The following is a 25,350-nucleotide window of genomic DNA, read 5'->3' on the forward strand; positions in this document are numbered from 1 at the left end:
GTCGAATAACCAGACTGACACACGAATTTGCAGACAACGTGCGTGGGATACCCACGAGGGTGCTCCTGCCGCCATATGAAATCGCACTCCAGACCATAGCTCCAGATGTAGTCCAGTGTGTCTACCAAGTAGACAAGATGGTTGCATGCCCTCAGCCGGTCTCTTTATAACTAACACGCGTCCATTACTGGTTCCGAGGCAGAACCAGCTTTCATCAGAAAACACAACAGATCTCCATCCTGCCCTCCAATGGGCTCTCGCTTGACGCCACTGAAGTCGCAAATGATGATGGTTTGGGTCAGTGGTATGAACGCTACAGGGCGCCTGGCTAGGAGTTGTCCTTGAAGTGACTGACTTGTAACAGTTGGTTGTGTCACTGTGGTGTCAACTACAGCTCATACTGCTGCTGCAGATGCAGTACGATGCACCAGGGCTATACGCGGAGCACGATGGTCTTCTCCCTCGGTAGTGCCACGTGGCCGTCCGGAGGCTGGTCCTTTTGCAACCGCATATTCTCGTGACCACCGCTGCCAGCGTATGAAATTGGCTTGAAATTTGAATAAACACCATTTGTCAGATGTACAATCATGCTTGTCAACTTTCGTTTATGTCACACAACTCCTTTTTGGTGTTTCGATTTATTTCCGTCAGAACATAAATATGTGCGGCTTGAAGGCCATTAAGTTAATGTCAGTGCGGATACACGCTCTCTCCTGAACTACTGCCGGAATCTAGCGTCATGCGACGGACAACGAGTGGTGGACGCGGGACGCTACGTAAGTAGTGAGCGACAATTTAGGAACCTTGGTAGGGCGGAAAGCGTGCTCGGATAGCCGAAACGATTGGCAGCACGGCAGCTCAGCTTGTTCGGTCAGAGGACGGGCTGCTGTCTGTTACAAAAAAAAAAAAAAAAAAAAAAAAATGAGTGAACTATTCAACGATGAACTTAAAGCGGTGTCCTGTGAAGTCCGCTCAGGTCAGATCACAGGAGCAATGACGAACAAAATTAAGAAAAAAAAAGCATTTAAGCCTACCGTTCGCCTAAAACGGGAAATACGGTTTCGAATCCCCGTCCGGCACAGATTTTCACTTGTCGCCAATGAATGCATTTCAACGCCCAATTGCGGTCGATGTCAGAATTTATTTGATTTCATCATATTTCATTTTTATAGCTCACACTCATTTCTTTTTTTAGATTTTTGTTATCCACATTCTTATCGGGATTTCTGACATCCATGTTCATAATTCGGAAGGATCTCTACCGGTCGATGGAAGCAGGAAAAACATTCCGGCTTTTCGTTATTCCAAATCGAATTATTAAGAGGTAGGTTAGCATTGTTTCTCTTGCACGTTAGATTTTCTGTAGCCAAGCTGTTATACGTGAGTTACCAGTTTCTCTCATTTTCCTTGTGTATATTATTCTTTTCAGCAATTTACGCATATATGTCACACTGGTCGCATGATAGTCATATTCACCCACTTGCTATTGTAAGAATTCACTAATGTTAGTCTGAAATTAGTACCGCTAGGCACTGAACACCCCATTCTCGGGACGCTAGATATTTCGTATCTTTTGGCATAGCCTATATTCGATCGATCGCCTCTACGTGATATCCGCTCATGTTTACACATTTACCGAGTTAACGTTATGACGGGAGACCGACGTATGGCTCTGAAGAAGCTTCTCAGGAAGCATGAATATTAGGAAGATTTTCCTTGTGGCCTTTTTCTTCAGCAGGAAAAAGGGGCATATGTCATTGGATGCAATGACTGGGAAACACGGCGGATGCGGTAATACTTCTTAGCTTCGACTCTTTCATTCTTCATCTCTTAAACTTCTTTTCGTGGTGTACGTCCGTGCATAGTCTTTTAGGATAACACTGTCTGTTAGAATAATGCAAGAACAGCCCTAAACCATAGCTTGCTAAGTATCGCAGGGACGAAATGTAACTTTGTCTTTTTTGTGGAGGAGACTTTGTATATATTTCATTTCTGGATCTTAATGCTGATTCAGATCTCGTCTAAAAATGGAGTTATTGAAAAACGAAGATCCACCTGTCAAGTATTTGTTTAAGTATTCATGCGTCAACTTTCAAAATATTCGAGGGTACAAAACAGAACATTTTGTACTTAACTTGGTATGTAACATACCAGTAGAGATCTAATAATTGTAACTGACTAATGTATAACGTACAAATTATGACTTCCTTTGAGCAAATTTAGAGTAATACAATTTGCAATGATTTAGTAGCAATGTAGCAGTTTCCGCCTTTAGTGTTCTAGGGTTAAATAGCTTTCTCCTGTATTCATAGCCTCGTGCGCTATAGAATTATTTACCCGTACGACCATCATTTCATCGTAAAATTTAGGACCTATTTTTCTTGTCACGATCAAATTCCTATCTCAGCACTACCGCTCGCATTACCCTCACCATTTATCTTCTTGCTTCTGGATACACAGCAATACTATCGTACAACTTAAGTGGAAACTATATGCAGGAAAAATAGAAGAAATCATTGCAGTTTAAGGAAATTTTTAAGGGATTCGTCAATTCCTAAGCGGAGGTGCAAACTATATGAACGACTCATTTATTAGCAATCTGACCAAATTACTCCATGTATTTAAAAGCCTCTAAACCGAATAATTTCTTACTTGATTTATAATTACACGTAAGTAGCAGCATAAACAATGGCTCACGTAATGACATTCAAAATGTAGATTGGCGACGTCCGTGCAGAAAAGTGACATTGTTAGCCTACGTGTTTAAAAGTACATGAGGTATTGTTCTTGTCCTCATAAAATTCTCGCAGTTTAGATTGAATAAAGAGAAATACGACGAATACATTTGAACGTGAAGCACAGCTATCCGTCAATAAGCGTTTATCCCCTACTGCGTAGCACTGCGCCAGTCCGCAGGTGAGTCAACCGGAACGTCCGAGACCTGGTAGGACAATTGTTGATGCTCCGTTTCAGTCGTAGAAGCATTTCGACTCTTCTTCTTATAGAATGTCCGAAGCGTTCTTCGTGGTACGAAGCGCGATGATTATCATTTCGTTTTAAGTATATCTTTTTTTTTATTTTTGCGGAATCAATCATGAAAACTGACACCTAATATTTAAACCCCATTTGTTTGTATATTTCGTCTACAATATACGTTGTTTTTTTGTGTGTGTACAGTGTTAACAGGTTACATGGATCGCATGACATTCGATGTTAAAGACTTCTCAAATAAGCAACAACCACAACTATTTCCAGCCATGACAGCTTAACTTCGTGTGTCGGGTTTCTTGTTTGGGAAGTTGCGCACTTAGGGCCTTCTATCGGAAGTGTCAGTCAGTTTTGTTGGTTGCGACGTCTGTAGGCCATTACGTGATCTAATTGTTGTGTATGTACACGGCAAAGCCACACTTAACATGTAAACAGGACCGTAAAATTACGTCACGTAGAGAACAGCTTTGCGGAACTTGTAAGGTTGGCACAGTGAGGTGTCAAAAAATTAAATATACCATTACGAACTGCAGAGGATTCCAGTCATCGCGTTATTCGGCGTGCATTTTATCAAGGGAGGAAAAAAAAATTCGCTCATTGAGAGTCATTGACCGACCGTTTTTATAAAGCTGTGCAGCTCTCAGATATGACACGTAAATGTTAATTTCATGTATCTACAGGAATAAAAATGGTTTGCCACGAATTTCATCCATCACTCTCTTTTGCTATCGTGATGTGGGAACTGTATGTACTATTGTCGGGAGCACGGAGTCATGTGTACGAACAAATTTGTCATTCCAGCTTGCGCAGTAACAGATAATTTTTTTCATTTTACGTAAGTGTTGTAACGTGCGCGTGGGGCACACAATACTCCTTAAAGCCTGTACTATGGTAAGTGAGTGGGGTTCACCTTACAAGACAGGATTTTTGTATAGATATTGACCGCGTGTACCTGAATGGTGGCAAATCAGACTTACGACCACTCTGCAATAACAATGATACGTCAAATAAGTCCGAAATGCAACTACACGTCAGGACGGACAAAAAAAAAAAAAAACAACACAGAAGATGCTACCAGTTGTTAATAATACGGTCGCCAGCATAATTAGGCATTAACTAAGTTTCTTCCCTGTACTAGTTGGCAGATATTCGTGCAAAGCAACAAGTAGTAACACTGCATAATATAGTAGAATTTTAGAACCAGAAAATCTATTGAACTGATAATTTCACTTTCTGTACTGATATGGATAAACCATAAATACATAACACTACACTATAACACTCACTAGGGGTAAGATAGATACCGCCTACAGGAAAATTAAAGAGACCTTTGGAGATAAGAGAACGACTTGTATGAATATCAAGAGCTCAGATGGAAACCCAGTTCTAAGCAAAGAAGGGAAAGCAGAAAGGTGGAAGGAGTATATAGAGGGTCCATACAAGGGCGATGTACTTGAGGACAATATTATGGAAATGGAAGAGGATGTAGATGAAGATGAAATGGGAGATACGATACTGCGTGAAGAGTTTGACAGAGCACTGAAAGACCTGAGTCGAAACAAGGCCCCCGGAGTAGACAGTATTCCATTGGAACTACTGACGGCCGTGGGAGAGCCAGTCCTGACAAAACTCTACCATCTGGTGAGCAAGATGTATGAAACAGGCGAAATACCCTCAGACTTCAAGAAGAATATAATAATTCCAATCCCAAAGAAAGCAGGTGTTGACAGATGTGAAAATTACCGAACTATCAGCTTAATAAGTCACAGCTGCAAAATACTAACACGAATTCTTTACAGACGAATGGAAAAACTAGTAGAAGCCAACCTCGGGGAAGATCAGTTTGGATTCCGTAGAAACACTGGAACACGTGAGGCAATACTGACCTTACGACTTATCTTAGAAGAAAGATTAAGGAAAGGCAAACCTACGTTTCTAGCATTTGTAGACTTAGAGAAAGCTTTTGACAATGTTGACTGGAATACTCTCTTTCAAATACAGGGAGCGAAAGGCTATTTACAATTTGTACAGAAACCAGATGGCAGTTATAAGAGTCGAGGGACATGAAAGGGAAGCAGTGGTTGGGAAGGGAGTAAGACAGGGTTGCAGCCTCTCCCCGATGTTGTTCAATCTGTATATTGAGCAAGCAGTAAAGGAAACAAAAGAAAAATTCGGAGTAGGTATTAAAATTCATGGAGAAGAAATAAAAACTTTGAGGTTCTCCGATGACATTGTAATTCTGTCAGAGACAGCAAAGGACTTGGAAGAGCAGTTGAATGGAATGGACAGTGTCTTGAAAGGAGGATATAAGATGAACATCAACAAAAGCAAAACAAGGATAATGGAACGTAGTCTAATTAAGTCGGGTGATGCTGAGGGAATTAGATTATGAAATGAGGCACTTAAAGTAGTAAAGGAGTTTTGCTATTTGGGGAGCAAAATAACTGATGATGGTCGAAGTAGAGAGGATATAAAATGTAGGCTGGCAATGGCAAGGAAAGTGTTTCTGAAGAAGAGAAATTTGTTAACATCCAGTATTGATTTAAGTGTCAGGGAGTCATTTCTGAAAGTATTCGTATGGAGTGTAGCCATGTATGGAAGTGAAACATGGACGATAAATAGTTTGGACAAGAAGAGAATAGAAGCTTTCGAAATGTGGTGCTACAGAAGAATGCTGAAGATTAGGTGGGTAGATCACATAACTAATGAGGAAGTATTGAATAGGATTGGGGAGAAAAGAAGTTTGTGGCACAACTTGACCAGAAGAAGGGATCGGTTGGTAGGACATGTTCTGAGGCATCAAGGGATCACCAATGTAGTATTGGAGGGCAGCGTGGAGGGTAAAAATCGTAGAGGGAGACCAAGAGATGAATACACTAAGCAGATTCAGAAGGATGTAGGTTGCAGTAGGTACTGGGAGATGAAAAAGCTTGCACGGGATAGAGTAGCATGGAGAGCTGCATCAAACCAGTCTCAGGACTGAAGACCACAACAACAACAACACTATAATGTTTACTACAAAACTTCGTACTGTCTATTGATCTGATTAAAATCGGGCATAGGTTACCCTAGAAATAGCACTTTCGAGTCACACATACAATGTCAATTTTGATAAAGATAAAACACTGACAAATTTTGGCTTTTATATTGACTTTAACTTTTGCTGGTCAAATCAATTTAGAACACTTCAGAATTCAAATGAATGAAAAGGTGGGGGGGGGGGGGGGGGGGACCCTGAAACTGTTATGATCACTGTATTAAAAAAAATTGATTACTTAAATCATTATGGGCTCAATATTTCCAATATATGAGTTACTATTCTTTTTATCTTATTTCCTACTCATTTAAAAACCATTGTATCTGTCTCGAAATAATTAAACTTCATTACTATATCAATATTAAAGTTATCTTCCAACTTTGTCAGACCTTCGTTACTCATTTACTGGTTCATTAACAAAACAGTTCTTTAAACTCCATTCTTACATAGTTAGGTCTGCAGGTAATTGTTATTAACACAAAATTTAATTTTTCATTTCAGGACACTCGGATTGCACAACATTTGGAAAGGACCCTATCTAGGTTAGTTGTGAGGATAATTAAATGACAGGAAAGTTCTGGTAAAATTTAAGTTGTTACTGAACAGTATGGAACAAAAGTAACACTGGTCCATACGAATACAGTACTAACAGTTTCAACCTGTTTGTATCGATGCGGCTGTTGGCGTGCGGCGAGATGGCAAGGCACAGAGCACACATATAACCACAGCTATGGCTCTTGATGTATCGGCACTTTAATTCTTCTTGGCGTCGCAATACTTTTCCATTTAGTGCCTATGGAATTTTGCCATGCTATATGGGCGTTGGAACGGCATACCCGAGGCTCAATGAAACTACGTCTTCCAGGAAAGCCTCCTCGCTCCAGAAGGTGTTGCTCAGACCAAAACCAAACTCCAACTACTACTGCTGAGCCCGTTGTGCCGTACAGTGCCCGCGTGCATTTTCCCGCGCTCGCCTGCCATCCACCTTTTACCGCTCCCTTACAGACAGGGTATTCACCCAAGATTTTACATTCTACATATTCTAGCACATTGCCTACGTATGGACCAGACGCACAGTTACAATTTTAAACATCTTACAACAGTTTCAACATTTGTTACATTTCAATTCTATTACAATATTGCTTGACATTTGACATAAACATTAATATTCACATTGAAAATTGTTTACAGTTTCCTTAACATAATGGCATGAAACAAAAAAGAAATGAAATCAGAACATCAATTACACTAATTTATCGAAAAATCAGATGGAAAAAAAGTTTACTTATGTGTACAATAGTACAGCGTCGTTGTTGTTACAGTGTGTCACGATCAAAAACTTTTTGTGGTTTTCCGTTATTATCAACGTAGAGCATGTGAGACACACACAAAACTATAGTATGTAACCTAATGTACGAAATGCATCCATTTTGGCTCCTACTGTCCATGTTCACGTCGAAGGTCGAATGCCTTCTTCGGCATATTGTTTGAATTGTATGAGAGCCAGTCAAAACTAGCGTGCAATCTGTTATTGTTCAAAACGAACTATGTGATATAGGAGTCCTACAGAGCATTAGGTAGTAGGTATAATTCGATTTTTGAATGATCTGATGTCGAAACCTGTAGACCTTTACCACCTCTAAAGGAATATAATGCCAGAATAATGAAAGAAAGGAATGTTGGTGTTTTGAAATTTTCCACAATGGGCAACAAATGTGCATGACGAAACTCGGTCCGGAAATCCGTCACCGTTCACAGTTGAATTGAAAAATCAAGAGAAAAACGAAATCGTGTAGGACACCTTATCACGAAGCTCAATGTCTTTATGGACAGGAACAGTTTTAGAAGTGATCCTGAGATGAAGACTGTAGTCTACAATTGGCCTAATGGATTGCTGGTAGTCAATTACGATACCGTAATTCTATACGACAACGGCCGGGGGTGAGCGTAACGCATTCTCAATGACAATCGATTTCATACCAGAGAGGAATTGCTGCCATCATTGAATACAGAGCCATATCAACCGGTTTCCGAACGAGCATTGCGAACTGCACATAGCGTGTGTGCAGAAGCGACCAAAGAAGCATTTAAAGGGGGATGTTTATCGATATATTTCTTATTTATTAGTAGAACTCATGTAGAATAAGTACCCAAAATTTCAATGGAGAATTGCATCCCAAATGCCTGAAAAATAATTATATGTGTGAAGTGACCGTCCAGTCACGCCCACTTTTTGAAGCTACGTCTCAATACTATCTCGGTGAACAACGATTCCGTGGATTATTTTCAAGCAAACTTGCACAGGATACATCTAGAGCGCAGTAATATATACTCTTTGGTTTTATAGACCATCTGTGACTCTGTTCCGTATCTTAGAAACAATAACAAACCAGCTGCTTTGGTTACGAAGAAGAAATTCTTGTTTTGCCACATTTTCATCTGCTACAGTTGTCAGAATTGCAACTTACGATGGCGTTCTTCTATTTAATGATGATAACGTAGGGAATATGAAGGTATTAAGGATAATGGGCTCTAAGATAGGAAATTTCACTGAAGACATCTTGTGAAAAATAGATTTGCAGCACCTATCTGCAGCTGAAAAGTCAGTTGAAGTTCTCGTAAAGGAATGAAGTCAGAAAACAAGAAAGCAGAGGAGTACCCTTGAAAGGAAGGAGGACCCTGAGCACAAATCTGGGGCCTGCATAAGATGTGACATAAGAAAAGACTTGAGGTTAAACTTCAAATTGCATTTCCTGAAAATTATGTTTTTTAAAGTTTATGTACCCTTTTCTCAGAATCTATGAAGGCTAAGACTGTGAAATTTTGTACCCTTGTTTCTAACAAAACAGTAAATGTTATTTCAAGAGTAAATTTTGAAATTCTTTGTATAAGCTGAGGTAGGCGGCCAAGTGTTTGGAATTTTGCATGAATTTTATGGTTATATTTACATAATTATAATTGAAATATTATTAAAATTCTCTTGTCCAGTATATACAATAACCTTATGAGAGAAGCTTACTATATGCAAAGAGATTAAACAGAGAAATTTTTTTAGAAATCTCGGGCATGGTTTCTGAGGAAAAGGTGTAAGTATTATTTTCTGAAAACAAAGTTTTTAAGTTTCATAAAAATGTTAAATATCCATAATCCAAGGAACTTAACCATAACTGTATTAATTTCACGTAACGGTTGGTATAAAATTTCGTTGTCGTGACTGAAAAAGTTGTGGATATGATGCAGCTCTCAAATAGTGTATAGTGTACGTTGTTCATGAGCGTCCCCCGACCCCCTGCCCCATTAAGCCGCATTGTGTGGTGGGTATAGTACATGTCGGATGCGGTTCTGTGATGTTTTGGCGGTGTTTTCATGCCATGTTATGGGCTCACTGATTCAGGTCACCATGATGAAGAATCAGGATGTTTATTTCAATATCCTCGGTGAAGATGTTTTTTACTACGTCTTCATTGATTCTCCCATCTACCAAGACAACAACTGCAAACGTAACAGTTAGCATCCCTGACGTGGACATATCTACGGGATCTTATCATCGATTAGTGGCTTCGCCTGCATATGGCATACCCGAAGAAACTTGTGAACTCTCTTCACGAACAGAGGCCATTATCAAAGCTCAAGGCGGTGTTATACTGTGTAAGCGTAAGTCTCCTGCAGGTGACCTAATTTTTTTGTCTGGTGTGTTTGCGTTGGTGTTTAGGATTCTGCAAATAAAATGTTAGATACGCAGCAGCTCGGCGTCCTTGCGAATATGAGAGGTCCCGAGTTGGCCGTCCTCACGGCGATCGTGTAGTGCGCGGTTGCCGAAACACTGGGCGCAGCCGGCGAGGCACGGTAAATGGGCCATGTAATACGCGCGGCCGCCGCTATATTTAGCGGCGCTAAGGTCGCGCCGGCCGATGACGCGCAAGGGCCGGCCGCCACTGCCGCTGCTGCTGCCACGTGCTTCACCGCACGGGGACCTCCACCGCCCCCTTTTTCTCACAACACTGCACTCCGCGCTGGTGGGCGCGTGCCATTGCCAGAAGCTGCACTCTATCTGCCACACGCTTTTCAGTACAGGGGCTCTGCACGTAATTCGTCTACATAAATACAAGATCTATTGTACATCTACAGCTAAATCTATGTCTACATGACTCCTCTGTAATCCACACTTAAGTACCTGGCAGGGGTTTCGTCAACCAACCTTCAGACTATTTCTTTACCGTTCCACGCCCGAACATTGCACGGGAAAAACGAACATATACAGCTTTCCGCGCGAGCTCGGATTTCTCTTGTTTTATTACAGTGATCATTTTTCCCTATGTATATTGGCATGAACAAAATATTTTCTCGTTCGGAGAAGAAAGTTGTAGATTGAAATTATGTGAAAAATCTCGCCGCAGCGAAAAACACCTTTGTTTTAATGATCGCCACACCAAATCGCGTATGCCCTTGACACAGTCTCCTCTACTTCGTGATATACAAACAAGCTGTTCTGCGTTGACCTTTTTCGAGGTCTCCCGTCAATTATAATAGTAAGGATACCATAGTACACAGCAGTACTCCAAAGAAGAACGGACAACTATGGTGGATGCAGTCTCTTTAGTTGATCTATTATATCTTCTAAGAACTTTGCCAACAAAAGGAACAATCATTAGGTATTTTTGTTGAATTGACAGCCCTTTGATTTGTGTGATTTATCGTGTGACCGAAATTTAACGTATTTCTTTTAGTATTCATTTGGATGACCTAGCACGTTTCATAATTTAGGATCAATTGCCACTTTTCGCACCTTACAGATACTCTGTCTAAATCATTTTGCAGCTGGTTTTGATCTTCTGATGACCTCACTAAACCGTCACCGACAGCATCATCTGCAAACTACCTAAGCAGCTTCTCAGACTGTCTCCAAAACGTTTATACAGATTAGGATTATCAGAGGGCCTATAGCACTTCCTTGGGGAAAGGCAGATATTAGTTCTGTTTTAGACGGTGACGAACGGTGAACTTTTTGACAGGGAACCACGAATCATGTCGCACAATTGAGATGATTCTCCATAGACACGCAGTTTGATTAGAAGCTGCTTGCGAGAAACAGTGACAGTAGCCTTCTGAAAATCTAGAAACACGGAATCAATTTGAGATCCCTTATCGATAACACTCATTACTTTGTGCGCTCCGCAAGAGCGATATTTTCTGAATTTGTGTTGTCTGTTGTCAATAGGCTGTTTTCTTCGAGATGACTTATAATGTTCAAACACAGTATATGTTCCAAAATCCTGCTGTAAATCGGCGTCAGTGATACTAGTCCGTCATTCAGCGGTTTACTACTACTTCGTATCTTGAGTGTTGGTGTGACCACACAACTTTCCAGTCTTTAGGTACGGATCTTTTGCCGAGATCAGTATAATCTGAAAGAAACCTAATTGGTATACGGTATAGAATGGAAGACTTGCCTTTACTGATTTATGTTGCTTCACTGCAACGAGAATATCTAGTTCCAAGTTTCTTGCGTTTGCAGGTGTTTTTGGTTCTAATTTTGGAATATTTACTTCGTCTTCTTAGATGAAGGAATTTCGGAAAACCGTATTTAATAAATCCGCTTTTGTGGCACTATCATCGGTAGCATTCCCATTACTATCGCGTAGTTAAGATAGTGATTGTGTCTTGCCGCTGATGTACTTTACATATGGCCAGAACTTCTTTGTATTTTCTGTCATATTTCGAGACATGGTTTCGTTATGGAAACCATTAAAAGCATATGACTGTTTTCCGCGCTATATTTTGAGCCAATCTTGGGGATACAGTAAATACACTATGTGAACAAATGTATCTGGACACCCCCAAAAACATACGTTTTTCATATTAGGTTCATTGTGCTGCCACCTACTGCCAGGTACTCCACATCAGCGACCTCAGTAGTCATTAGACATCGTATGAGAGCAGAATGGGACGCTCCGCGGAACTCACGGACTTCGAATGTGATCAGTTGATTGGGTGTCACTTGTGTCATACGTCTGTAAGCAAGATTTCCACTCTCCTAAACATCCCAATATCCACTGCTTCCGATGTGATAGTGAAAGGACACGTACAGCACATAAGTGTACAGACCGACCTCGTCTGTTGACTGACATCTATTCAGATCAGCATACCGGAATTCCTTACTGCTTCAGGATCCACTATAAGTACTATGACAGTTAGGTAGAAGGAAAACGGATTTCATGGTTGAGCGGCTGCTCGTAAGCCACACATCACGCCGGTAAATGCCAAACGACGTCTCGCTTGGTGTAAGGAGCGTGAACATTTGACGACTGAACAGTGGAAAAACGTTGTGTGGACTGACGAATCACGGTACACAATGTGGCGACCCGATGGCAGGGTGTGGGTATGGCTAATTCCCGGTGAACGTCATCTGCCACCGTGTGTAGTACCAACAGTAAATTCCGGAGGCGGTTGTGTTATGGCGTGGTCGTGTTTTTCATGGAGGGGGCTTGCACCCTTTGTTGTTTTGCGTGGCACTATCATAGCACAGGCCTACATTGATGTTTTAAGCACCTTCTTGCTTCCCACTGGTGAAGAGCAATTCGGGGATGCCGATTGCATCTTTCAGCACTATCGAGCACCTGTTCATAATGCACGGCCTGTGGTGGAGTGGTTACACGATAATAACATCCCTGTAATGGACTGGCCTGCACAGAGTCCTGGCCTGAGTCCTACAGAATACCTTTGGGATTTTTTTTAAGGCCGACTTCGTGCGAGGCCTCACCGACCGACATCGGTACCTCTCCTTAGTGCAGCACTCCGTAAAGAATGGGCTGCCACTCCCCAAGAAACGTTCCAGCATCCGACTGAACGTATACCTGCGAGAGTGGAAGCTGTCATCAAGGCTAAGGGTGTACCAACACCACACTGAATTCCAGGATTACCGATGGAGGGCACCATGAAATTGTAAGTCATTTTCAGCCAGGTGCCCGGGCACTTTTGATCACATAGTCTATGCAGCGAAGGTTCGTTGTACCGTTATTTGTCATTCAGTTTCGGGAGCTGAATTCCAGGAAATTTGCCCGTCTGTGTCTCTTCTCGTCCGCATGTATCATCTTTTTCGTGGAATACTCATGGTCCCTCGGCGAAGCAGACGAATAGGTTTGTAGACCGTCTCATATATTACGTATTCTTGCGCAACAGCGTTTCGTAAAAAATACCGTACTCCATCTCACGCAGGTACTTGCGTACATTCGTTGAACATCTCGACAACACTCTTGTACGTACTGAACGTCTGAATTCGTTACATATTCGCCTTTAATCTGGACTACTGAAGGTCTGAAAAATTTCCTTGTTCAAAAAAGGGCGGTAAAATGCATTTCCTTTGCAAGTACACCGTCTCTAAAGATCTCGTTGTCAACGGGACCTCAAACACTAATTATCCTCCTTTCCTTTCGTAAGGACACTGCTCTACTGTCCATATGCCATCCCTAAAATTGATTTTAGTTTCTCTTTCCAGTTCACATTACTTCGCAATGTTAACATAGGTGATTTAAGTGTTGCGATAGTTCTGTGTCGTGCTAGAATTGCTGTACTTAATACCCACTACATGTCTCACACACACTATACACTGAAGTGATAAAAATCATGGGGTACCACCTAATACCGTGCCGGACCTCCTTTCACCAGGTGTAGTGCAGAAACTCGACGAGGCATGGTCTCAACAAGTTGTTGGAAGTGCCCTGCAGAAATTCTGAGCCATGCTGCCTCTATAGCCGTCCATAATTGTGAAACTGTTGCCGGTGTTGAATTTTGTGCGCAGACTGACCTCTCGATTATGTCCCATAAATGTTCGATGGGTGGCCAAATCATTCGCTCGGACTGTCTAGAACGTTCTTCAAACTAATCACGAACAATTGTGGCATTGCGACACTGTCATCCTTAACAATCCCATCATTGTTTGGGAAAGCGAAGTTCATCAATGGCTGCAGATGGTCTCCAAGTAGCCGAAGATAACCATTGTCAATCAATGATCGGGTCAGTTCGATCAGTGGACCCAGTCCATTCCCTGTAAACACAGTCCGCACTATTATGGAGGCACTACCAGCTTGCACAGTGCCTTGTTGGCAACTTGGGTCCTTGACTTCGCGGGGTATGCGCCACAATAGAACCCTACCATCAGCTGTTACCGACTGAAACGGCGAATCCTCTGACCACGCCACGGTTTTCCGTTTGTCTAGAGTCCAACCGATAAGGTCATGAACCCAGCAGAGGCGGTGCAGGCGATGTCGTGCCGTTATCAAAGGCACTCGCATCTGTCGTTTGCTGCCACAATCCATTAACTTCAAATTTCCCCGCACTGTCCTAATGAGCACGTCCGTCGTATGTCCCACATTGATTTCAACGGTTTTTCACGCCGTGTTGCTTGTCTGTTAGCAGTGACAACTCTATGTGAAAGCCGCTGCTGTCGGTCGTTAAGTGAAGGCCGTCGGCCACTGCGTTGTCCGTGGTGAGAAGTAATGCCTGAAATTTGATATTCCTGGCACACTCTTTACACTGTGGATCTCGAATATTGAATTCTCTAACGATTTCCGAAACGGAGTGTCCCATGTGTTTAACTCCAACTGTCATTCCGCGTTCAGTCTGTTAATTCCTGTCGTGCGACCATAATCACGTCGGGAAGTTGTTCACACGAATACAAATACCAACGCACTGCCCTTTTATACCTTGTGTACGCGATACTACCACCATCTGTGTATGTGTATGTGCAAATCGCTATCCCATGATTTTTGGCACCTCAGTGTACGTCGTTAATGCAGTGGGCTCCATTATCATCTGCATTCTCACGCCGTTGACCATTAATGGTTCTTTTGCCTCCTGGGGCAGTTTCTCACCCGAAAACCAAGAGAGTGGCCTGGTCCTTTATTCACTCCCCCGCACTCTTTGACAAAGCGTTTGGCTGGACGAGTAATTATATCAGAAGACTTTGGCCAGCATCGCAGATTATTTTTATTATAAGATGTGCGTGGTGCGTGGTATCGAACCCCTGGTAGAGAATGATTTGATTAGTAATCAAAGGTGCTACCTTTTTTTTTTTTTTTTTACACCTCAGCGTCAGATACGGAGAATTTCTGACCGAAGTGGTATGAACGCTTCTAAAAGAACTACTGTTTGAAATATGTAGGTTCATGTGGTACCACTACATTGGGTGCACAAGTCACCATCCAGTAGTCACCAGGAAAGCGCTAGCCCAGATTTTCCACTGGTCGACGGAAATGTCGATTGAACTCGTACCTTTCATACCTACAATACCAGCAACAAAAATTTGTATAGGTGCATTTTAAAAAGTGAGTTGGTTGTTAATAAAGCTGTAAGAGAACTTATGCCGTTTAATAAGGACATACTTACAATTCATGTGGGTGGAAAACAGATTTACGACGCTTCGAGAAATATTTAAGCTGAACAACATAGCTGAACCACCCTGCATACCTTCGGATGCAAGTCAGTAGTCACACAGAGTGGAGGTATCAGTGAAGTTTCTGCAATTTATTGTCATATCGTTGCAGTTAATCGTACTTGAACTTAGGGCTGAGTACCCGTTCTTACGAGGATAAATACAGAAAATACTGTGCCGTAATCTCTGACCATCCTTGACTGAATCTTCTGAATGCACAACCTGTGATAATGAATTGTTGCCACAGTTTAGGAATAACAGAAGGAAGAACATTTAACTAGTCAACCACTCTTGTTTGTCTCATCTGGTTATTTCCTGGGTATCTCATATATTTGCAGATGACGTGAATGAAGTAGAGTATCGTTTGTTTGCGTTTGTTATTTCTGTGCTAGACTACTGCGATCACAATTACTTAATAATTTTTGTGTCAGTCGCTTTACTTTTCGCTGTGTCACTGCTAGTTTCGTACCTATTGTACACTCCTGGAAATGGAAAAAAGAACACATTGACACCGGTGTGTCAGACCCACCATACTTGCTCCGGACACTGCGAGAGGGCTGTACAAGCAATGATCACACGCACGGCACAGCGGACACACCAGGAACCGCGGTGTTGGCCGTCGAATGGCGCTAGCTGCGCAGCATTTGTGCACCGCCGCCGTCAGTGTCAGCCAGTTTGCCGTGGCATACGGAGCTCCATCGCAGTCTTTAACACTGGTAGCATGCCGCGACAGCGTGGACGTGAACCGTATGTGCAGTTGACGGACTTGGAGCGAGGGCGTATAGTGGGCATGCGGGAGGCCGGGTGGACGTACCGCCGAATTGCTCAACACGTGGGGCGTGAGGTCTCCACGGTACATCGATGTTGTCGCCAGTGGTCGGCGGAAGGTGCACGTGCCCGTCGACCTGGGACCGGACCGCAGCGACGCACGGATGCACGCCAAGGATCCTACGCAGTGCCGTAGGGGACCGCACCGCCACTTCCCAGCAAATTAGGGACACTGTTGCTCCTGGGGTATCGGGGAGGACCATTCGCAACCGTCTCCATGAAGCTGGGCTATGGTCCCGCACACCGTTAGGCCGTCTTCCGCTCACGCCCCAACATCGTGCAGCCCGCCTCCAGTGGTGTCGCGACAGGCGTGAATGGAGGGACGAATGGAGACGTATCGTCTTCAGCGATGAGAGTCGCTTCTGCCTTGGTGCCAATGATGGTCGTATGCGTGTTTGGCGCCGTGCAGGTGAGCGCCACAATCAGGACTGCATACGACCGAGGCACACAGGGCCAACACCCGGCATCATGGTGTGGGGAGCGATCTCCTACACTGGCCGTACACCAATGGTGATCGTCGAGGGGACACTGCATAGTGCACGGTACATCCAAACCGTCATCGAACCCATCGTTCTACCATTCCTAGACCGGCAAGGGAACTTGCTGTTCCAACAGGACAATGCACGTCCGCATGTATCCCGTGCCATCCAACGTGCTCTAGAAGGTGTAAGTCAACTACCCTGGCCAGCAAGATCTCCGGATCTGTCCCCCATTGAGCATGTTTGGGACTGGATGAAGCGTCGTCTCACGCGGTCTGCACGTCCAGCACGAACGCTGGTCCAACTGAGGCGCCAGGTGGAAATGGCATGGCAAGCCGTTCCACAGGACTACATCAAGCATCTCTACGATCGTCTCCATGGGAGAATAGCAGCCTGCATTGCTGCGAAAGGTGGATATACACTGTACTAGTGCCGACATTGTGCATGCTCTGTTGCCTGGGTCTATGTGCCTGTGGTTCTGTCAGTGTGATCATGTGATGTATCTGACCCCAGGAATGTGTCAATAAAGTTTCCCCTTCCTGGGACAATGAATTCACGGTGTTCTTATTTCAATTTCCAGGAGTGTATAATCTATTGAGAAAATAGTGCTCAATCACTACAGTCTTCCCTTGAAGATTGCGGCCATTAGGTTCTTCCATGTGTAGAGTAGTGTGTCTTCCTCTAAGCACAGTTACCTTATTTAACCCTTTGTGTCTTATCGTTATTGGTGCTGCAACGCGCTATTAATAATGTGAATGGACGATAATCTTTTTCATTAGTCTTCACTTCGACGACCGGTACAAAAAATAGCGTGAGCCCCTCCCAGATGATGGCCGCTTCTTGCAGTTCAGAGTTAGAGCTCTGGATCACTGCATTGTTTTAATATGTAAGGGACGTTTTTAGTGTATAAATGTTCGCAGTTTAAAATGATTAAAAATTTGTAATCTGCTTATAAAGTTTAAAAGATTTTTATGATACTAGTTGATTTCAGAATGGCAATAAAATAAACTCATCCAGAGTCGCAGTATAATTTTTCTGCATATTCAAAAAGAAATAATTTTCAGTTTATGGGAAACCTGTTTCACAGATTGTTAATATTCACTGAATTCCAATTGCTGAAACATTAAAAATAGTGCATTATTTGTATATTACAGTTAACATTGTGCATTGTTCCCTCCCTCTCCCTCCTGTGAAAAGAATTATTCGTAGTTGAAGAAACCTACCCTTCCCATGCCATTATGAAAGTAAAGACGTGTCTCGCACTCAAAATGTTATACATTTGTCAACATTCACCTAGCATTTGGAACGGGACTGTTCTGTTCACAACTACTAATTTTGAAGCTGTGAGTTGACTATGGCGCTTGACTCAGACTCACATAACACTCCATTTACGGTCCTAAAAAGTCCAGAATAAACCATTTGCATACCGAAGGCACAACCAGATAAAACTGCAATGTAAAGACAGAATAGGGAGAACGATATGTGTGCGTCTACCATTGATAAAAAGAGGAAGAGCAGGAAAATTATTTCGAAACGACAGCACATTGCTGCGGAGGCAACTTGGAAGAGCGAAACCGAAGTTTTTCTGAGGCTCAACATTTCAATTTCTAGCACTTCAGCGATTTTTCTATCACAAGCTATCGAGCTGCTTCTCCAGTGTCGGCTCGGTCATCTCAGAATACTCTTGCAGTGACCCCGACTAATCTGTAGTTTATGGCTGGAAAGGTTCCACCCAGCGCTTGCGCTCCACTTCACGTCGGTGATGTAATCGACTTGTCCTTAGCATAGTACTTCCTCAGATCTACATGTGATCTTTTAAATACCTTCTCCACCTTTTTTAAGCTCACTCGGCGAACTCTTTTTTCTGGTTACAAACTTAAAGGCATTCTTGACTATCATCAACTCACTTGTTCCAATCTCAAAGGCAACTACACTACTGGCCATTAAAATTGCTACACCAAAAAGATGACGGGATACAGACGCGAAATTTATGATGCTGTGATACGCAAATGATTAGCTCTTCAAAGCATTCACACAACATTGGCGCCGGTGGTGACACCTACAACGTGCTGACATGAGGAAAGTTTCCAACCGATTTCTCATACACAAACAGCAGTTGACCGGCGTTGCCTGGCGAAACGTTGTTGTGATGCCTCGTGTGAGGAGAAATGCGTACCATCACGTTTCCGACTTTGATAAAGGTCGGATTGTAGCCTATCGCGATTGCGGTTTATCGTATCGCGACATTGCTGCTCGCGTTGGTCGAGATCCAATGACTGTTAGCATAATATGGAATCGCTGGGTTCAGGAGGGTAATACGGAACGCCGTGCTGAATCCCAACGGCCTCGTATCACTAACACTCGAGATGACAGGCATCTTATCCGCATTACTGTAACGGATCGTACAGCCACGTCTCGATCCCTGAGTCAACGGATGGGGACGTTTGCAAGACAACAACAATCTGCACGAACAGTTCGATGATGTTTGCAGCAGCGTGGACTATCAACTCGGAGACCTTGGCTGCAGCTACCCTTGACGCTGCATCACAGACAGGAGCGCCTGCGATGGTGTACTCAACGACGAACCTGGGTGCACGAATGGCAAAATGTCATTTTTTCGGATGAATCCAGGTTCTGTTTACAGCATCATGATGGTCGCATCCGTGTTTGGCGACATCGCGGTGAACGCACATTAAAATCGTGTATTCGTCATCGCCATACTGGCGTATCATCCGACGTGATGGTATGGGGTGCCATTGGTTACACGTCTCGGTCAGCTCTTGTTCGCATTGACTGCACTTTGAACAGTGGACGTTACATTTCAGATGTGTTACGACCCGTGGCTCTACCCTTCATTCGATCCCTGCGAAACCCTACATTTCAGCAGGATAATGCACGACCGCATGTTGCAGGTCCTCTACGGGCCTTTCTGGATACAGAAAATGTTCGACTGCTGCCTTGGCCAGCACATTCTCCAGATCTCTCACCAACTGAAAACGTCTGGTCAATGGTGGCCGAGCTATTGGCTAGTCACAATACGCCAGTCACTACTCTTGATGAACTGTGGCATCGTGTTTAAGCTGCATGGGCAGCTGTACCTGTACACACAATCCAAGCTCTGTTTGACTCAATGCCCAGGCGTATCAAGGCCGTTATTACGGCCAGAAGTGGTTGTTCTGGCTACTGATTTCTGAGGATCTATGCACCCAAATTGCGTGCCAATGTAATCACATGTCACTTCTAGTATAATATATTTGTCCAATGAATACCCGTTTATCATCTGCAATTTCTTCTTGGTGTAGTAATTTTAATGGCCAGTAGTGTAGCTATCACGATAGTTACAGCACGTATTTAATGCAAACCTGATCTGCATCCTCATAGTGCCGCTACTATTACTAATCTTTTCGACTGACGCGAAATTGCAACAGAAGTCATTTTCAGATGTAGAAACACGACTGTCAACTGTCATTAGTCTCACACAAGTCCAGAAGGCATCTACAGACAGCGTGTAGAAAGCACAAGTTGTCTCGAAGTCTATCCGTAACCCATGGGACGCAAAACACGAGTAAACTCTCTAAACGTTCGCTGTGTGCCAATAATGGCAGGTGTGTTGACATAATTTTTAGGTCAAGGTCTATGTTTTATTTGCTTTTAGAGTATTTGCTTGTTACTGTTTACATTGTGTTTGATTATTTTCATGTTGGTTTATGCATATAAACATAATCTGCATATTTCACCTTGCATTATGAATGTTTTAAACTACATAAACAAGCAGTTATTGTCTTGGGATACGGTCAGTATCCATACTTTTGTTGCATTATTAACGAGTTACGGGTACTGGTTTTGGTATTGGTAGCGATACCAAGATCGTACCGACTCAGGCGTCGGAGCGTGGCTACATGTGTGTTGTTTGCGGTGTGCGCAGGGCAACTGCACGTGGTCGAACGTGTCCGGGAGGCAGGTGCAGCTGTCGGACGTGCCGCTGCTGCAGCTGAGCGAGCCCGAGCGCCTGGTGCTGGCGCAGGTGGCGCTGGCCAAGCTGCGCGCGCTCAACCTGGGCGTCACCGTGCGAGTGCCCTCCGGTGAGTCGCTCACTGCTCGCGCCGTGCAGCTCGCGGGGTTCTCTGGCCGCTAACAGCGCTCCCAGCCTAGGCGGCTAATTTAGCAACAATTTGGGCCAGTTTGCAGAGGAGGTAAAGATCACTGGGCCGCTGGGATATTCAAAACTGATTACCTGTTCATTCTTCAACCGTGCAGCGGGTCGGCAGCGTTCCTACCAGGAGGGGTTGCCTGATCAGTATGAGCACCCTTCCGTCGCATTACCTGATCTAAACCCCCCCTCCCACTACCCTCTCCTACCCTCTCCTACCTCTCTGATAGCTTTAGCCTCCCTGACGATCCCCAGTTCGATCGATTACTCCCTCTTCCCAGATGTCCACGATCGAACTGACACCTCTGCCCCTCCACTCGCTCCTGGCTACCAGTACTTGGAAAACGTTATACACAACGAACTCAATGCCCTATCACTGCTCAGGAAATCATCAATAAACTCCGCATGAAACCACCACCGCTCCCACTCACGATCGTGTTACCTATCGCCACCTCCGTCAAGCTCTCGCCTCCTTCCTCTCCACCCTGGCTAGTCTATATAATGTGGTCTTGTCCACCGGCTACTACTCCGACCTGTGAAAAACCTCCCTGATCCTGATGTTCCTCAAACCCGACAAACCGCCTTTCACTGTCTCCTCCTACCGTCTCATCAGCCTTACCTCGGTCTTCAGCAAGGTCCTGCAATTCATCCTTACCTGATACATCCACCAACATCTCTGCCAGCACCGCCTCCTTCCCGTTACCCAGTGTGGCTTTCACCCGTCTTCTCTGCCGATGAACTTCTCCTTCACCTCACTCATCTCCTCTCCGAACAGCTCAACTCCTGACGCTCTGCTATCTTTCTCTCCCTCGACCTTGAACGTGCTTACGACCATGTATGGCATTACAGCCTCCTCTTGAAGCTCCAGACCTTCGCCCTTCCTATCAACTACGTTTGTCTGATCGGGTCCTTTCGTTCCCAACGTCCTTCCTATGTCACCATCCATAACACAGATTGCTACACCTTCTACCCCTCGGCCGGTGTTCCCCAAGGTTCCGTCCATTCCCCTCTTCTCTACCTTCTGTATACGGCGGATATGCCGCCACCTTCACTCCCCGTCCACCTTCTCCAGAACACCAATGACACCGCCTTCCTTGCCATCGCCCCCACCCTACAATCCCATCTTCACCGGTTCACCACTTGGTGTAACCAGTGGTTGCTCAAGGTCAATCCTTCCAAGAGCCAGGCGATCATTGTAGGTAAAACCACCCCTTCCTTCCGTCTCCTCGACTTCTATTCCACCATTTATGGCCCCCACCCTCAAGTACCTTGGCATCACCCTTGACCGTCGCATCTCCTGGACCTCCCATCTCCGGACAATCCAAGCCAAGGCACGCTCCCGCATCTGTCTCCTCAAGCTCCTTTCTGGCTGCACATGGGGTCTGGACCCCTCCACCATCCTCCACACCTATAAAGCCCTCATCTGCTCTATCCTCTGCTACGCCCACCCTACCTGGATCTCCGCCCCTCTTACCTTTTACAAATCCCTTCAAATCCTAGAACACCATGCGCTCCGCCTCAGTTATCGCATCTTCCTCCCCTTTCCCATGCGAATCCTCTATGATCTCATTCCATTCCTGCACCTCCTCCTTTTCCTCGAATGGATACGGATCCACTACACCTCCCATAAACTTGATCCCCCTCACTCGCTTGTCTCTCCCATCCTCTCCCACCCCCATATGCTGCCGTGCCTGTATTCCTATGTCCCACCTGCTCTCTATCTCCCACTCCCTGATGATGCCCTCCTCCTTCCATCTACCCCTCCTACCAACTTTGATCCTCCCCTTCCACCCCCTGTGTCTTATCCCAAGGGCACCCCCTCTCCCTTCTCTCCTTCCTCCCTTCCTCCCTCCCTCTTCTCCCCCGGGGTTCCCCTACCCCCCTACCTTCCCATCTCCTCTGCCACTGGCATCTACACCCTCCCCTCTCCCTCCTCCCCCACCTTTACCCTTTTGGCAGGTCCCTGGACTCGTACACCATCAGTGAACATTCGCGCGCCGGAGTTCGTCGCCAGCGTTTGTGTGTGCCATCGTGTTAGTGATTCAGTGTTTCGTCGTTTGTGCTCCATCGTTCACGTGTGTCATTTCTGTCGTCTCTGCTTCGTGTCCGAGTGCTGAACGTTTTTTTATTTGGACACTGCACCTGTGAACGGCTTCCTGTAATTTAATTTTGTCTGTCTACTGTTGTTTACCCACCGTGTTTGTTTCATTTTTCGATGTCTCCTCTTGTATTGAATGTATTATCTGTGGCCGAAGAGCGGGGCATTTTTGCCGCAGCCGGCCTACGTTGTATGAGGTTTCAAAATGACAATAAAGAAAAAAAAATCACTCTGAGGAAGTACTGTAGGGGGGGGGGGGGGGAGGAGGAGTGGTAGAGGGGATATAGGGCGAAGAAGGAGGGGTGAGGGAAGCTCAAAACTAAAAAAAAATATATTCCATTAAAGAGGCTCAAAATGGACGTATTCTATAATTAGTAAATTAATGGTACAATAGAGTCAGCCGATGGTAGCCTTCACTGATATTAAGCAATACTGAAGGCCACAGACTTTTGTGATGTAAACTAAGGAGCACAGAAACCACACAACGTGATACAAAGGTCCGAGGTGTGTAAAAGTTCAGTCCAAATGTGACTTCCGCATGATGTGTCAGTACCAAGTAATATAGCTCAATGAAACATGGACCATTATATATAAATAACTGTTAGAGTATAGTAGACAAAGTAACTGGAAGAAATCCGCAGTGAAGTGAACTAAAATGTCGCTTTATTAAAAATGATAGTTACACTGAATTCACCGCAATTCATGATGGTTCTCTGGATATTACAAATGGCGGGACGCTGTTCGACCAGCACGGAGGACAATGCTTGTTCCGCGACGTCCTCTCACAGCGGACACTGGATTGGTAAGGAATTCCTGTGGCGGGGCGTTCCATTCCTCCACCAGCGCGTTTGACAGATGATGGTGCATGTGGAAATCCTGCAGTATCTCTCCCCATCGCACCCCACATCAACTCGATGCGATTTAAGTCGGGAGAACAGGGCCTCCAGTCCATTCGCTCCTTCACCTGCAATGTTCTATGAAATCGCCCACTTTCATTCATAAAAATGAAGTTAGGGCCTAATGCAGCCCTGTAAATAATCACGTTGGAAGGAGCACAGTGTCACAATTAGTTCGACGCTGAGAATGCTTTTTATACATTCACTCATCAAATAGTACAAATTGTAAATAATAAAATATCTCTAGCTGTTTTCTTTGTGATTGTGGGTTGTGCAGATCGTGTTACTCTCTTAGAAAAACTCTAGTTATATAGAACTGATAGCTTCACTTACAGCTAGTTTGAATACATTTAAACAGAATTCAAAAAGTTATGCTGAATAAGGGGGGCAATCACAAAGGGAGCCCCACAGGGTTCCATCTTGCGTGCACTCCTCTTCCTTATATACACTGTTGTCCAAAATTAAAGCAAAAAATCGCTGTTTCCCCTTTCTGCGTCTAATTCACGATATAATCATACAAGCTGTCAATAGATGTCCACACGATTGTGTTCAGCACGGAAGATGGCATTTCGATCAACGGAAAACCACGCCAACGATGACGTCACGGCACCTATCAAAAGGGTTAGTGCTTGTCGAGTAGCCCCACATCCACAATCGCCGTGTGCAAATTCACAGACAGTCCAGTATGACACAGAAAAGACGACTACCAGAACCTCTGCGGTGGAGCGCCATGGCAAGAATGGAAGCGGGCAGTCGCAAACTCGTGTGGCCTGATGGCTTAGCGTGAATCGTTCTGTCGTTATTAGGATGTGGTGGCAGTTTATAGAGACAGAAACTGTACCCCGAAGACCAGGGCAGGGCCGACCACGAATGACATGAAAAAGAGAGGACCGTTATTTGGCTATAAGAGCACGACGGTACAGCCTTAGTATTGCGCAGCAGCTGACATTGGACCTCGCAGCATCCACTGGGCATATTGCACCGAGGCAAACGGCGTAGAGAGGGCTTTGACAGAGTGACGTTTATTGTTGGAGAACTGGTGTACGCGTGCCTCTGATGCGAGTTCACAGTAGGGAAGGTCTAGAGTGGAGTCGTCAACGTGCCATCTGGAGGGCCGAAGAGTGGGCCAATGTTCTTTTCACAGGTGAGTCTCGATTTGGTCTGGAGAGTGATTCTCGGTGGATTTGCATCTGAATGCATGTGGACCACGATTTCAAGACCAGAACATTGTGGAAAGAGACGGATATCGAGGAGGATTGCTAATTGTGTGGGCAGGGATTACGTTGACCACTCGAACACCTCTTCATGAAACAGTACAGGTGAATCGGAAAGATTTAACTCCTGTCAGGTATAGTGACGAGGTCTTGGGACCCCATGTACTGTTGATACGAGATGCTGTACACCCAGACTTCGTATCGATGGACGATAGTGCTCGACCTCATGG

At 44.4% G+C, this 25,350-nt stretch overlaps 1 protein-coding gene across 1 annotated transcript in view; it reads left to right on the forward strand.

Annotated features, from left to right (window-relative positions):
- Positions 1-25,350, forward strand: part of LOC124788950 — a 462,645-nt gene that overhangs the window by 145,691 nt on the left and 291,604 nt on the right. Inside the window, exon 2 of the mRNA XM_047256237.1 lies at positions 20,688-20,844. Coding sequence (XP_047112193.1) covers positions 20,688-20,844 — 157 coding nt within the window. The remainder of the gene's footprint in view (positions 1-20,687; positions 20,845-25,350) is intronic.

The sequence above is a fragment of the Schistocerca piceifrons genome, chromosome 3, assembly GCF_021461385.2.
Source record: "Schistocerca piceifrons isolate TAMUIC-IGC-003096 chromosome 3, iqSchPice1.1, whole genome shotgun sequence".
NCBI lineage: Eukaryota > Metazoa > Arthropoda > Insecta > Orthoptera > Acrididae > Schistocerca > Schistocerca piceifrons.